Genomic DNA, 17,474 nt, shown 5'->3' on the forward strand with positions numbered 1-17,474 from the left:
TATATTATATTTATAGAAATATTACATGAAAATGTTGCGAAAATTTATGACTGTTAGGCAATCAAGAAACTTGATAGCGTGACATCGAGATTGTCTATACTTTTGCATTAATTTTAATTAACGATCTCGATTATATTCACAGATACATGTATGCGTTACGCCCGTGAATATATACTGATGCATCAGCAGCCAGCCATGCGTTTTAAACCGTAGTACAATAGCATATGTGCGATGCATTACGGAGTAAGACTGTTTTTTTTCCCCGACAGCTTAAAGGATCTCGGTATGGTCAATGCGAGGCACGCACCGCGAAGCGTGATACTCGTCGGAAGTAACCGACCCGTTACAATTGTAAATCGCTCCTCCTCGCGCATCATGACTTTGACTACTTCGAGGTAAACAGCAAGGACAAATAGCACCGGATTGGATATTTGTTCTTCGCGGTACCATCGCCCATACATACGTGTTTGAATTGTTAATCGAGTTTGCGTAATAAAAATTGCATATTGACCGTTGGCGCCGATTTTTCGATCAAAAAAAACATTCAAAACATGCCCGTTTCATCGTGAGCCACATTCGTGATAGATGCTGGCAAAATAGATTAAAGCAATTTCTACAAATAATTAAACTTTCTAACTCGTAGTAAAATGCTTTACGAATTAATTACAATTAATTATATATATAATTATAACTCTGTTACTATTATGTAGAATTCATATTTAAATATGGTTAAATTTTATTTGTGAAGTTTCTTATGAATGTGCATACACATAACACACCTATTCTGATAACTAAAAAAATACGAATAAAATTATAAATAAATTATAAGTAAATTACAAGTTAAAGTTATAAATATATTTTTATTTTTATGTTCGACGCTTTTTTATTACTTTTTATTCTAATTATAAAAAAAAAGTAAAACATTAGTTTTGCATAAATTAGAAATTTTTAATTTCTTTCATTTGTAAACATTTAACTCGCGTAGCTAAAATATTTATTTGTTTTAAAATAAATAAATAACTATTTCATATTAATTAAAATAAACCAGCGAACAAAGATAAATTCTTTTTATTGTTGAATAACACAATAAGTTGTGTCTGTTAGTTGGCAATACTATGTATTTGAAATTATAACTTTAACATTTAATTTTCTCAACTTTAAATAGAAGTAAGAGGCAACCACGTTATTTAATTACTTTTGTGCATCACCATATATTCTAGAAAATACGCAAGCCACAGAATTAAAACTAACTGTATTAAAATAAACACATTATATCTAACGTTATTTTCAAAACATTAATTAATAAAAGAGATTCTGTTCAATACCATATATGTATAAAAAAAAGTAGTACCTACATATGAGCAACTTATAGCACTTAATGACATGTTCCCCAAAAAATGGATCAAAACTAAAAAAAAAATTGAAGAGCTGAAATATGTAACATGATTATGAACGAAAACGTTCGTGACAGATATTGCGGATTAAATTGCGATCACCGGATCAAATATAGCGATTGAATTATCAAAAAGATATCACAGTTTCTCTTGAATTTCAAACGTTTGTAATACAATGGTTAGTCCAGCGACTGTTTTGAAATTTCACTTGATTCTCCAATCTATTGACATATGCGCGTACTAAATTTTACCATTATCGACGTCAATACTTATGTGTACCTTATATATAAATCCGATAGTTGGGAATATTTTGATTAACGGTGAATTCTCACCGTTGAACGATGCGTAACGCCACCCTGGTTGCTCGCATGCAATAAGTAGAAATTAGAAACGCCGTTGCGTGCAGCAACTAATTATGGTATAATCATTGATGGATGCTTCAGCAATTAGAATGCGTAAAAATTTCCAGTGGAATGAAATTCTTCAGACAGGATATTAAGTGCAAAAATAATTTTGATCGCAACAACATACCGAGCAACAAGATAATTTTTGCTTTAAATATACTGAAATAAACAAGCATAGAGATAAAAATGAAAAATAATAATATTCCAAACAGAATTGATTATATGTGTCCATGCAAAAATTCTTAAAAAAATAAAATGTTATTTTACACGAGGAAAAAAACATTGTATAACGAGGAGATAATCTTTAAAGAAAAAATTTTGAATTTAATATTTAATATTTTCTACGTTTTAAATTGCTACATTTATTGTTTTGATGTTCTGGCAATAAATGTTTTAAATGTGCTTTTTTTATGTGCTATTGTTCAATAAAAAAGAAACTTTCAGCCATTATTAAGTAAAACAGAGAGATCGTGTAATTTTATAACATGCATTTTCTTAATGTTCTTAACGAATGTCCTCAAAAAACAGAACTATCTTTCTGGTTCTTAGAATCTCTTTGCAGTAATCATTACAAAATGGGTTAACAGACTACTTTAATGTTATGTAATACTGTAAAAGATACTGTAGTACTCTCGATAAATGTTTTTCTAAATTTAAGAATAATTTCAAAAGAAATAATTTTTAAATGCTATGCAATCTATTTTTTTAACTATATAATATAAATAAATGTTATATTATATCATTTACTACAAAGAAAAAATGGATATCAATTAATTTGATCTCTATTCAATTAAAAATCTCTTATTTCAATCTTTTAATAGAATTCCTATACATACATTACTATTTTAATTAATAACTTTCGCTTACAATCCATTGCAACAAAGATGCAGAAATATTTAATTTAATATTTTCAAATTAATTTGTTTCAATACTATAACTTTGTTTTAATATTTCAAGGTAATTTCTATATAACAATTTGCATTTTAAAACTTTAGTTTAAAAAATTTAGTTTAAACGTTACAACATCCCAATAAAATTGCGTTATAAAAGCAAAAGTATTATGATCCCATTTGTTGTAAATTTCTAAAATAAAAAATTTATGCGCTGTTATACTTCAGCAAAGTGTCGCAGTCAATTATGAAAACCAGCTATTTTTCGTTCTTTTATCGAACAGAGAAATACGGAATAGCGCAAGCTCGCAGTGGAAAAAGGAAAAACTGGAAATATTCCGAGAGATAATTTATCTAGATATTCATCTTCTTGCAGGATGCGCCCCGTTTCCGTGGTGAAACGGAGTGCATTCAAATTTGCGTCAAAACTGCTTGTTGCAGTATTCGATCGATATTTACGGTGTATAAATATCAAACGAATATAATTTCATTATTAATGAGGAATGAAAATCATTGACATGAAAGTAAGAAAATTATGAAATAAATATTATAAAACCAAAATAATTAATATAAATATAAAATTGTATTAATAATTATCTAATTAATTTAATTTTTCTTATGTATATATTTACTGTATTACTTAATATATACTATGATTTTTTTAGTACTTTAAAATACTATAAAATAACTATAAAAAATAATTCTTTGTCATGAAATTGTTTACATTAAAATTGAAATATATAATAATATAAAAATGTATCTTATAAATGAAATATTAAATTCAAACCATTTTATTTTATAATTTCAATTTTTGACACTACAGATATACGAGCGGAAAAATGTATTCCATGACAAGTGTCAAAATTATGAATTCAATTAGAGTATAAAAATATTAAAAATTTGTTCACACATCGTAACGACAAACTGTAAAAATAAATGATATACAGAATGGAGAGATAGAATTCATATTAATGTAAAAGTGCACATAACACACGTATCGATAAAAATTTTTAATAAAATTTTTTAGAATAAATTATACCCAATGGCATGTGAAAACAAATTTCGTAAAAACAAGTAATGAAAAATGTATTACGCTGAATTAATGTTATCTCGTTTTATTATTCCTTATAATAAAATAGGATTATTTTTTATTTTTCGAGAGAAAAAAATTTATTATGAAAAATAAACTCACCAACACTCGAGGAATTTTCCACAACGTGTACTACTACACAACATTCAGGGACTCTCACATTCGATTATTCTAACACAAAATATAGCTTGCCCACGCTCTTCACGGAAATATAGCTCGTATATTTTGCACACAAGTCGTTTGTATGTTACAAACTTTAAATCAACGCAAAAAATTTGTATTATCGCGCCAAGAAAATTAATGGACAAATATTTGTAATGTAAAACAAATTGTACGAAATTATGCAAAATATTATGAAAAATAATAATGCCAATTACTATATGCATAACAACATATTCATAGATAGTCGATGTTGTATCTAAACTATTTTCTTTTATTTTTGACGTTATAAATATTTAATTTTCGTTCTTATATTCGTTATAAATTCATTGACGTTATAAATATTTTGTTGTGTGTATGAAGCCGAAAAGACTATCGAGACACGTCGATTCAAACGCGTACTTCGTGACAAACTGACTTTAAGAGGAAGCGTGTGGGGGCAACGGAACCTTGCGGCTTTTGGATGGGTTAACGCGAGTCCCTGATTGGAAGTCTGCCTCACGCATAAGTTCCTTCCCTTCTTTGTTTGACCCTTCTGGCTTGAGATTAACTTCAAGGGCTCAACAGTAATCCCCGGTAACGTTACAGAAGCTAAACGTTGAAAGATACGACATATCCATACGACATATATTTAATAATTCATCTTCCTTTACTTAAAATATTTGCCCATAAAAGTACATAAATGCAGATTTATTTAATTAAATTTTATAGAAATTAGAATGTGAATATGCCTAAATATAATATAAAAGGCATGAAAAATAATATAAAATAATATGAAAAATCAATATAAAATTACGAAATTCTTTCTCTACTTATTTTAAAATTATTATCTATTTTTTTATCTCTTATTGTTAGTATAATTTATAATAGTCAATTTAAATATAAGTTTCTCCTTGATATAATTCATTTGAAAATTATATCAAAGAAAAAAATTAAAAATATTCTTTTTTAGAACTGAGATTATATATCATATGTTTAATGAATGATTAGGCATAATGATAAGTAAATATAACGGTTCTTTCTTTATCAAATAATAACAAATACACAAATAGTTTTTTTAATAGCTTGAGGCACCTAGTAATGAAAAATTATAACTTGTCTAACTCATATGTATGTAAATTTCCTTCTAATAGGTCACAAGCAAAACGAAATGTTATTCATATCTGAAATCACTTTCTATACCAGCAAAGTTTCATTCAAACTGATGGATTCAGGTCGATGAGGTTACCTTGTAAATGATCTCGACAGGCTTGAAATTTCGAACAACTTTGTGTGCCGGTTTATAATTCGAGGTTCATTTGCAGTATCCGGCAGGTAGTGTAACTCTTTTTTTCTAGCAAGTAATTTGCAGGCGGACGAAAGTTTGTACTTACCGATGATGAGCTACTAGCGAGAACGTGTCAGAGGAAAATTTGCTCTTCGTGCGGCTCTCGTGATTCCCAAACGCTTTTCAAAAGGTCAAGCTTGACTGTATTACTAAGGCAACCAAGTTGCAATTTTGCTCAGATTTTGTAAGCTTCCTTTTGATGAGACAAGAAAATCCTCTAAGGTCTTGTATCGATTTGAAAACTGATATTTCTGAAATCAGAGTAAAAATATTATATGACAATAATTTTTATTCTTGAGACAAAAAAATATTATTTTCTCTTAAAAAGAGAAACATTTCGACTGATAATATATTGTAAGACAAGTAGGGATGCGAGATTAATTAAAGTTAAATCACTCTAATTTCTAAACAAGACAATGTAAAGGATGGAACATGAATTGTCAGTTACAGAACATGTTATCCTGAATATTAGTTTACGTCAACTGATCCGTCATGTTGATCTAGGATAGCGGTCTGCGATTATGACATATCTATTAGAAACTTGCGGCAACTTCCATGACACAATCCTGTCATACATGTATAAAGCAAGATTATAAAGTTCGAACATTCCTAAACCAGCCTGATCAAAATGTAATTGTTACGTTAATGCTTGCGTTTAATATATGCAAGTTGTTTTCTGACACTTCTATAGAAATGTACATATATGACGCGCAACTAATTAATATTTGCATATGTAGATGAAAGGCAAAAAGAGAAAGAGGAGCAGAAAGGAAGAGATGAATATACACGCAGTGTAACGCTAAAGTCTGAGTTGAGTTTAAACTTATGCGATTTCGTGAAAATACACGAATATTAGATACGAGTAAATTATATATAGTAAGCTTAGAGAGAATCAGAGACATTCAACAATAAAATTGTTGAACTGAGAATAGGTACTTAGAATGCTTAAAAGCGGCAACATTTATTCATGCTCCAGCTCTCTCACCCACCGTACATTTGTTTCAAAAAGAGATTAATTCACTCACCACTCTAAATATTACAGTCGAAATATACCGTGTTACATTTTTTAAATTGACGCAGTAAATAAAATTCATACTCTTTTCTGAAACTTATGCGCGAGTACTTTTAAATAAAAGATTACATATTATATGTAAAAAAACTTCCAGTTACATTTATATAGCAAGGTTTAAATTTAGGTTTAGCAAATTCAATGTTGAAAGCTGCAAATATATAACAATAATTTCTATGCTTATTCTTTCGTGAGTCTGCAAATAAGCTTATGAATTTAAGTCAAGCACTACAGATATTTTCAATTCTTAATTTCTGCAATAATATTTGAACGACCTACAGTGACAGAAGTGGATCTATATGCAAGCTAATAAAATTTAAACTTTAGGTCAGTAAACTTTAAAGGTATATGTCTATAGAATAATTTTGTTCAAAATTAAAGTTATATCGAGAAAATATTTTCGAGCATATTTCTTTTACTCCTCTACCGCGCTTATGTTTCGGCTAAAATCGTTCAAGATTATATCAATTACAATTAAGAAAATATTTCTTTAAAAAGTTTTACAGATTAGACTCAATGGAAAAAGTGAAAATATTACGTTTACTAATCAACACGTTACGCTAAACACATTTTTAAACTACCCACTGTGAGCGAAATAAATATTTTTAACAAAGTGACCCCAAGTAATTGTTTTGAGCAGTTTATTAACTCGAGATTTCTAAAAAGTCTCTACTCACCTCCAAGGTATGTAAAGCGTGAGAAGAAAAAAAAAATGAAAAGTGGCCGATTAATTGTTCGCACGAGGGACGAGCGGGAACCGCGGGTAAAAAGAGGACACAAGAGAACGGAAGAGAGTACGGTCGCGCGGTGCGCGCGGGATGCGAGCGCGCATGCGCAGCCTCCTCGCCGAGTGCTTGTTATGGATGCCTCAGTTTCGGCTCGCCTGGGCAGTAGGCAACACGGCCGACGCCGAAGCACCGCGTCAAGTATCCGGCCGGGGAGCCCCGGGAGATATTCTAAAGATAGAAAACGCGCGTCGCACGATCACGTCGCGAGGAACGCGTCGAGGAGCGCGTACATCCCGTACGCGCGCGTTTTCGCGCGAGCGACGGCGATGAGTCGCGTGACGCGGCGGTATCGAGGCGGACGATCGACCGTGGGAATCGAGGACGCGCGGCGCTAAGGAAGAAAGACTTTTCCGCTTCCACGTCGAGAGTATCCGAGGATCTCGAAAGCGGCGTGAACGTCGCGAGAAAACGTGGATGAGACGCGCGAATCGATCCGTCGTGACACGCGAGTGGAGCGGAAGCGACGAGGAAACGAACGACTCACTCGATCCGCCGCTCGATTTTAGATGCTCGCTGATTCATGTAGGAATCGTCATAAGTTCGCGATTAGATTAGGCGATTTGGGGATTAAAAGCGAATCCTCTCTTTCTCTCTTTTCACCCGGCTGTCCCGCAAATTGCTTCGGCTGATTTGCTCGCCGGGACGGAATTCGAATGTCATATGTAGATAATTTTCCCAACGGTGAGGGAAAATTGATAGAGACGCGAGTTCAGTGATATACATTCCGACAACGTGTGTCGCATCTCTATGGAAACATGCGTGACGGAAATTTGCAACACGCGGGCGAAGTGGATTTCGCTCTCTAAGCTGTTTATCTTTCGATACTGGCGCGTTTGTTTGTTCTTCTCTCGAGTTCCCATAAATGCCTTCCAGACCGAGATCAACCGTTATTTTTCACGTTAACTAATGCAAGCGATCATGCATCATTTGCGAAATTGGAGCAACGATTTATTTTTCCCGAATTTATTCCGATTAATTAACTTTCGACAAATATATATATTCAATACTGATACCAATCAGGATACATGATAGAGAGATTGAATGTTGAAATTAAATTTAATTTATATATTACATTAAATTTATTGTAAAAGCACACATGGAATTACTATTATATTCATCTTGTGCTATCTTGTACTAGTAGAACAAAATATAATAGATATAGTGTATCGTAAAGTTTTTATGTACTTATTGTTTTTGTCTATGGATTATAATTTGGAATACATTTTCATCATGTCAAAATTTTAAATACATTTTTAATTTGCAAGTCATAAAAAGCTTTCATAAAATGATATACAAGGATCCACTTACATAACGATAATAAAAGTGAAAATTTCTCTTTCATTTAATAACTTGAATATTAAAAAATCCCCCAAAAAAGATGATGTTCAGTAAAGTAATACCGGTTTCCCATTAATCAAAAGGAAATCGATTCCAATTATCAAAGAATCCACAGATAAAGAGATCAGGAAACTAGGGCGCTAGATGTTTAAAAGTGATGCTGTGCTCTTTAAACTTATATAATCTCTTTAAAATACAGTATTTAAGAAAGTATATATATATATATATAGTTACATATATATAGTTATATATATATATATATATATATATATATATATATATATAGTTTGACTTACATGTGATCTAAATATTTTTTAGATCACATGGTTAATAATTTTTGAAATAAACCAAATTTTATAAATTTATAAAATATTAAAGAACGTTTTGCAGATTTTTCAAAATGTGTGAAGAAAACTGATTGAAAATACATTTTAAAATGCTGAATTAACTTGCGGCGAAGCATTATTGAGCGTCAATTCGAATTTATAACTGTTTGATTTGTACGAAAGTTATAATTTCCGCGGGTCTAACTCGATGATGCATCGGTTCTAAAGTTCAGTGATAATGTTCGGTTTATCGCGCCAACATGTCAGTCTCTTTATCGCTTTCTATCGCTTTTCTCAAAGCAACGATGATATAACGTTTGTTAATCGATAAATTGCATATTATTCAGTTTAATTCAATTATTCCAATTTTTTTAAGCACGACGATAAATGTGAAGATTCATATTTTTAGTACATTCTATCAAAATTGAATCAAATTTGACGTCATAAAGAGTTTCTGGTAGAAAATGTATAAACGCGAATATTTTTTTAAATGATAAAATATACGAGTTTACATAATAATTAATTTAAAGAAATATTTGAATAGCATATAAAAATATTTAAAAATATTTATAAGAATTAAATAAGCAAAATGCATTTATTGGTTTTTTAATCTTGATATTTTATATTGGTTTAAGATAAAAACGGTATTAAAAAGGGCAAATAAAATTCGGAATCAAATACAATACAGATTTACTAAATCCTCAATGAGAGAGAGAGATAAGAAGATGAGAATTTTTCTTCGCCGATCAACAAAATTAGATCATGAATATTTACATATATACTTAATACTGCAGCAGCCACATAAATAATCAAAATTTTCCTATGCAAATGTATTACGCTGCATTAAGTACTCAATAGCTTTTAAATGAGATACGGCTGTAAAAGTCAAATATTAAATGCTCAATGTTACAACATCCCCCTTCACTCCCGCGACGGACTTTCGCTTTAGCGAGATGCATTTACACTTTTTGCATCGGAAACTTCAAAAGCCATCTAAGTTATCCGCGTTACACCCGGTACGCTTCTTACGTACTTCCGCTCAACTTTTAGCGGCGATGCTTATCAACGTTGAGATACGTCCAGCGTTTCCTACAGAGACGGACAACTCGAACATAAAGTTAGCGATATACAGTTGTTTCTCAAGGGAACAGAATACAGGAGAGAGTCTTCCCTTTACACTCGGCTGCCTTATAACGCTTTCATCTACTTATCGTCGAGCTCTCGTCTTGTACGCTTCCCTCTACAGTCGTCCGCGTGTGGCACGTTTCTTTGACGTGCTTTTCAAATCTAACGAGAATCGAGCGGAGAGCAATGACATACAGATGAGTTTGGTTACCACCCTCTACGTCTCTCGAAACTCCTCCATCAATGTCGCCGGAATTCCGCCTCAACGCTCCCGATTCTTTCGTTTCTTCCGCAAGACGGCATTTCACGTCCAACTTGGCTAAGATTTGTCGGCTAAGATTTCTCCTTCTCATCTCTTAGCTCCGAACTGATCCAATCTGATACCGCCATTACGCTAATTGAAGCGTCACGTCGTTCTGTGTTGTCGAACTAGCAGCGAAACTTCGGAGGCCTTTGTGACTGGACTGGACTGATGTCGGATAATGAGAAACCGTTAATTTCTTGTACAAGGAAGATAAAACGCCAGCATCAGATATTATTTTATAAATAAAATATTAAAATATTTAATATTAAAATATTAAAATTTAATGCAGACGTTTAAATATGCAACTTTTCTCGATTAAAAATTTTAAAGAAATATGAAAGTTTAGCATTTAATTAATCATTTTAAAAAAATATGATATATTGTTATTTAGCTGTTTACTATTACTAAAATTTTTAAAGAAAACTCTATTATTACAGCTATTCTATGATATATTAAAAGAATAAGTAAAGTCAAACTATAAGATTTATTATATATTATATATTTCTCATTCTATGTTTATACTAATTTTCTAAAGTTTTATTATAATTGCAAAAAATTTTGCGACAATGTTCAATAATAAATATTTCAGATTTGAAATATTAATAGAGCGATAATATCAATGCATTACTTGTGCTTTTCAATTATTAATAGATTAATAGATATATTATTAATAGATTCGTTTGTATCAACAAAGCGTCTCAAGAGCTTCATTTGTCATTTTACATATGAAATGTCAATCCTTTCAACATCCTAGATCACCTGGCATGTCTTCGATTTCCTCTCGATCTGCCACTCGCTGTCGTGTTAGTGTGTTCGTCGCAAATGAGATCGATCAACCCTTCCGTTCCGTGAATATGAAAGATATTATCACGTCTGCATATGCTTCCAGTTAATATTCCGGAAATCGAGGAACATGAAGATGCTTAGGGAGACTATGATTGTTCGCATACTCACTAACTGGACCAGTAAAGCAAATAAAGCGAACTGTACACTTATTGATGAAAATCTCGACTAAATCAAGGGACAATCAGTGATGGAAATAAATGCCAAGTACGTGAAGATCGTCGTATTGAAGCTTTCTAAAGAGTTAATAAAAAGTCTAATGAAATTTTGAGAAGGAAAAGTGAATCTGTTGTTATAAAACAATGAAAGAATGTAATTTGTACACTTAATAAGAATATATAGGTCTGATTATTAAAAGAAAAACGGATGAAAGGAAGAAGCAGAAAAGAAAAAAGGGAAAAAGAACGAAATAATGAATAAAATATGTGAGATAAAAGCCTGATAAATACGAAACAAATTATAAAAAAGATTTAATAACTGGGAAACATATAGATTTTAGTGAAACAAGAAAATGAGTTTGTATATTGAAAACAAAACGTTCAAAAGAAAGGAAAAAAGAAGACGTGGATAAAGAAAATTGGATAAAATTGCTGGAGGAAAGCAATTACAGGTATATTCTCGGAGAAAATAAGACCATGAACTAATATATAAAGCTCTGATAAAAGTGAAGAAATCGATAGTGAAAGATTTAGGACCAAAAACGCACGATAAAGTGCAGAGACCTTGGTGAAAAGAAGAAAAAGGAAGATTTGGCACGTGGAGTGGTGAGAATTGATGCTGAAGGAGAATTGGGGAAAGGCGAGGTTAGATAGATGAACTCACAGAACGGAAAATTTGGTGTGAAGAGGAAAAGCAGCAACGAGATTTAAGTGACAGATAAGCGCGAGATGGGAGATGTTCGAATGAGAAATGAATAATAGTGTTGGCGGTGGATTAATGTGTATTTGGAATCGTACGTCTTTAATTACAAAAAAGGATAAATGTACGCGCTTGTCAAGAATATACCGGGTACATAATAAGATCCGTACGAAGAGGGAAAGCTTTTACGAAGTTTACTTTGCTTATCTTCGCGCTGTCAGCGATGGCGAGCGATCGTTCACGGATGATCAGTTTAGAAGCGGCCGGCTCGCTCTAAAAAGCGCACGTGCTCCTCGCCAAGATCGTGTACACACTAAAATAATACATGGATGTGAATCTTCCTCATTGGCCACGAAGTGTTCGAAGTGAAGCGGCAAGTTCCTTCGATCATTCGCTTTTAGAGGTTGCGTCGTAAGAGTCGACAATTTAATAGAAAAAGAAACTATAGACTCTAGCAAAGACACGCGGATTCTTCAAATTTGACCACGTGCATTGTGTTCAAGAATAGAGAGCATTGTAAAGATTACGCGTACATTGCAAAGGACTTAAGAAATTAATACTATAACACGTTCTTTATCTAAAGCGTCTTTTTACTGCCGATTCGACAAAAGCAGTTTTTTCGTCGTCGATGATATTTCATATCATTGGTCTCAACGTAGTGCAGTGCGATTTCCTGGATCCGCCGATGCAGTGTAAACTTGGACGAAAGTGGCAGGAAGCGGAAGCGGAATCGAAGTGCCGTCGCGCAATCTACGGGTTTCGCGACGCAAAGTGGTGATCGTTCTCTACGTTACGGATTGGCCGGGTCAGGTAGTGTCTCTCGCGACACAAGGAGTCGCGTTTGGAACTTGTAGCCACAACATGGGTTGCGAACTGAGCAAACTGGCCACCACGAAATCGCGAAATCAGGCCGGAAACGATGGCTCTTCGCCACCGCCGCCGGCCGCCACTGATCCGCGACTTCCGCTCACAGCCAGGCAAAAATTTACGGTTATCGCCAGCTGGAAAGCAGTCTCCAGGGCACTGGAGCCCACGGGCATATACATGTTCATAAGGTATGTAAGCCATCGTTAACGTCGCGAACCTTTTACGACTCGCTCTTTACAAAAACGAACATGACGCTTGGATGATCATATCTTTGTGCGCGATAAACAGGAAACACGGTATACCTACAACGTGTTCTTATTATGTAAAAAGATAATATATTATATATGATTCAAATTTTAATAATAAATTTTATTAATTTAATTAATTTCTCGAGCGGAAAAGTATTTCAACTTTCTTTGTATTTCTCTTTTTTTTTTTAGAATTTCTAATTAAATTATGTTGTCATCTAGCAATAAATCAATTAAATACAGTCAACGATCTTTTTGTAATATATAAACAAATATGTATAATAGAAATAGTATTATAAAAGGATTAAAATTCTCTGATTGTAACAATTCTTTAAGCTAATTAAAGTATCTCGATAAATGATATTCCAATATCTCATTGAATATGAATTAATATTGCTACTGAAACTATATGACAACATATTTTATCTGTTTTATTTTAGAGACATATGCAAAATATGTGTCTCTTTGAAATACATAATTTGCAAATGTTGTTTATATATTAAAGTAGGTCATGTAATAAATTGTAAACTGTAAATTTATAACCGGACTTTGTAGTAGCAAAATATTAAAAATGATTTTTTATTACGATATAATTTCTTAGCGTTAAGGCTGACGTCTATAATTATTGAAATATTTTTATACTTTTCACTTGTTTCACACATTATCGATCAAATGGCGTGGTCGTTACTTTATCTATGATACTATAATACTTTACCTCTCCACGATAGGGGGAGATGATGAAATGTGATAGGAATTATATTAAAGGTATTTGAGGTTTCCTAGCCTTAATAATCTTTTGAGTCAATTGGGATAACTATTCTGATAATAATACTCTAATATTATTAGAGTTGAGTGAACTGACATTTACCAACTGATTAATTAATCAGAAATATTTCGTGGATATCATAAAATATAACAATATAATATATCCGACTTATCTATTATTTTTTTATGTTGCAAAAGTTAATAATAAATTATATTTTATATCTAAATGCTGCAAAAAAGTAACATTCATAAACATTTAAAAAGAAAATCATTTCTCTTTTCTAAATAAATTCCCTCGTTCGATTTTACGTGAAACATACGTATGTCTTTGCTATTAACACGTAACTCATCATTCGGGAAACTCGCAAACAAGAAACACAAGTGAAGTTTTGAAAACTGTTACATGCAATATATATATATATATATATATATATATAGAGAGAGAGAGAGAGAGAGAGAGAGAGAACACAACTTTACAAAAACGCATTTTATGCATTTTCCAGGTTAAGCAAATTTGCATTTTTCAATAATAAAATTTACAAATATACACAAATATTAACCTAATTTTTTGTTATTTTTATAAATATTATATCTAAAACTTTAATAAAAACTCTATAGGTATTTTTAAACATGCGTTTTTAGATAAATTAAAACATTTTTACAATGTTAAAAATAAACAAGATCTTTTCCCATAAATTATACATACTAGACGCGTCATTCATAAATTTTTTGTTTAACGATTTTTTGACGGATTTTTATTTAAATTTTTGTTTAGATATTACATTTTTGCACAACTTTCTAATTCTTAACATTAATTTTTTAATAATTAAATAGAATTTATATTTAATATACAAAATATATTCCTGTTTCGACAATCTTTAAGAGGATAGAAAAAGAACTCTTCGGAACTGCAAGTAACAAGTTGTCCTATACAAATTACTTATACTGATACTTATACATTTGCGCGGTAACAACCAACACGAATACCGTGAGACTATTGAAATTGGAATTTCGACGTGACAGTAAACGATGTTTCCATTACGGGGTTTCACATAATATACTCGAGATTTCGGCACGTGCGGAATCACATGCCGGTAATCAATTTCGTCTTTCGAGGGTGCTGAGGTTATTAGTATGAAAAAGGATGTGACTGTGTTGAAAATTCCGTCTTCCGTAAGAGGATGAGGAAAAATGACATATACATTTTCCAGAGTTGGGACACAGCACGTTTCGTCCGCATCACGCGCCATTACGTGATTAGCTGAGCGTTTAGGCTCTTCAAGGCCGCCATCAACGTCAGACGCAACCCTGAAAGAGGGTGGATGTCGATCCTTACGCTCCCTTCACGCCCGTTTTCACTGACGTTCCTTTGCACAGAGAGAATGCCTATCGGTGGATCGTAAACTGACCGTCGGTCGTGTCATCGCTCGTGCATCGAACTGAGGGATAATCTTCATCCCGTATTTTGATCGTACAAAGCTGTGACCATACGCGCAGATTGAACGTGGAAGCACAGGTTACTATATCTCGAGACTGAAATCGTGTAATCTTTAATAAACACACACGAATTTTTCTATTCCGTTTAAAGCGATAAAATTAAAAAACTAGAGAGTTTCTGTGTACAATCTTTTGAACGAGATCGGAGATTCGTGATTTATTAAAAAAAAAAAATGAAAAAAAGGTATGTGCATCTATACATATATGCATATAATATAAAAGTAAATTATAAATTACCGTTTGTGACAGAGCAAACATTAATTATCCGATTAACTAAATTTGTCTTGGAACTTGAAACACAAATATAACATGTAAAAATTTGGGCGTATAAAATTTTTGACTAAAAAAATGCAATTTTATTTTATAAAAAAATTAATCTTTTTAAAGCTTCTTTAAATTACGAGAAGAACAAGCGATATATTTCATTCACTGAGATGCAACAATGTAAAAAGTTATATCGTTATCAAAGTATTATATGTACATTCTTTTTTTACGATATTATAAAGTATTGATGTATTCTACTTCCATTATATGACGACAAGAAAAACAAAAACGTCTTATATTATATTTCACGGAAAAAAATGATTTGTCATTATCTTTGGCGAATAAGAAAGCTAAGTCGATTTTCATAAATGTTGCAAATGACCCGATTAAAAAGCCATAAATAACTGACCCAGTACAATGTAGATAAAGTCTCGTTTCAAAGCATTTCGTACGAGACGCGTTTTCCATCTCGATGCTTTTCTCCAGGGAGGAAACAGATTTAGTCGTATTGCAAAGATCTTCGCTCGAAGGACGCTCGATTCGAATCCGCAAGAATTCGTCGACATAATTAGTTCGCCAAGCATATACATAAGAGCCTGGCACTCGTGCTTGTTACTTCCATAAAATTTGGCAAGAGCCTCCAGTCACGGTTAAATTGTCGTCTTGACAAGGGTCCCTTGAAATATCGCAAAAATGTGTGCTTTCGTAGAAGTATTACTTTATATATTACTGTGGAAAGCGTCTGTGGAAGGAACATTTTTTCGCAGACTTACGAATGTAGCAAGCTACAGCAATAGCTGCCACGATTTGGAACAATCCTATTTCAGTTTGTCCGAACAAAAGCGGTAGTTATATTGTTAACTTTTTAACGTACAGTTTACGAAGATCGCATCAGACATTCGATAAATCGAACTGACATTTCTTTGAACAGAATTTTCAAAATCTGCTAAATTTTTGGCCAGTTCGACTGTGCAATTTTAATTTTTCAGTAATGATTATGTCAGAAATGTGTGATTAGAATAAAAAAGAAGTCTCATCAAAAAATTAAATATTATATAAAATTACATATAATATATTTACCTTAAATTTCCTTCAATTTCTTTCTCCTGTTTTTAATAAGTTATTTATTCAAGTTATTTTTCATTATACATATTTTTCGAGAAAGCTAGATAGATTGAAAATCTCCAACACGATGGACGACTCGTTACAAGTATTGTAGTAATATTGTAAAAATATTGATAAACTAGAGTATTGCATAATAATAGTTTTATGACTAATTGAATTTAATCTCGTAGTTGATTACATTCTACATACAATACTTTTTGAGTTTTGAGCCAAAGGAATTTAGTCCAAAGAATGTTTCGATTTAAAAATATTTTACAAAAATAGAAGACATACTAAATTTTTTACTTACTCACAAGATACCTGTTAAAATCTACTTTTTATCGCACTAAATCGTAAATTATAGAAATTTCTGAAAACAGATTACAAGAAAAAGACGTTCGATTGAACGAGAAATACGACTATATTTCTCGTGACAATACACCAAGATCGCAATAGTATCGACAAAGCGAATTCTCAGGAATCTTCAATAAGCGTTACTCTGTCTATATAGTTTATGATCGAGATTCCAGAAGATCCTTCACTTTTAATTGAAGCATACGGTCAAGCAACTGGAAGAGCAGCTTGTCACTTACCCTTCAACATAGGCACAATCGGACATTGATCCAATCGTAATATGTCATAAACGAGATTACGTCTCTTTTGAGGACACCGTGCGTGAATTCTTGTTGGATTAAAGTTCTTCAAATAAAAAATCCGCATCGTCGACGGCCATGCGAGAGCCCCATCATACCTATTCCCATCTACGATATTGGATTGACGGCGATTAAGTTGAACAATCGAGCGAGCATAACCT

General features: G+C 32.3%; 1 protein-coding gene across 1 annotated transcript in view; it reads left to right on the forward strand.

The window, feature by feature from the left end:
* The first annotated feature begins 7,196 nt into the window (after positions 1–7,196).
* LOC140674015 (neuroglobin) overlaps positions 7,197–17,474 on the forward strand; it is a 37,627-nt gene continuing 27,349 nt past the window's right edge. The window contains exons 1-2 of the mRNA XM_072907328.1: positions 7,197–7,643; positions 11,104–12,970. Of these exons, the coding sequence (XP_072763429.1) occupies positions 12,777–12,970 (194 nt within the window). The 5' untranslated portion in view covers positions 7,197–7,643; positions 11,104–12,776. The remainder of the gene's footprint in view (positions 7,644–11,103; positions 12,971–17,474) is intronic.

The sequence above is a fragment of the Anoplolepis gracilipes genome, chromosome 2 (assembly GCF_047496725.1).
Source record: "Anoplolepis gracilipes chromosome 2, ASM4749672v1, whole genome shotgun sequence".
Taxonomy (NCBI): domain Eukaryota; kingdom Metazoa; phylum Arthropoda; class Insecta; order Hymenoptera; family Formicidae; genus Anoplolepis; species Anoplolepis gracilipes.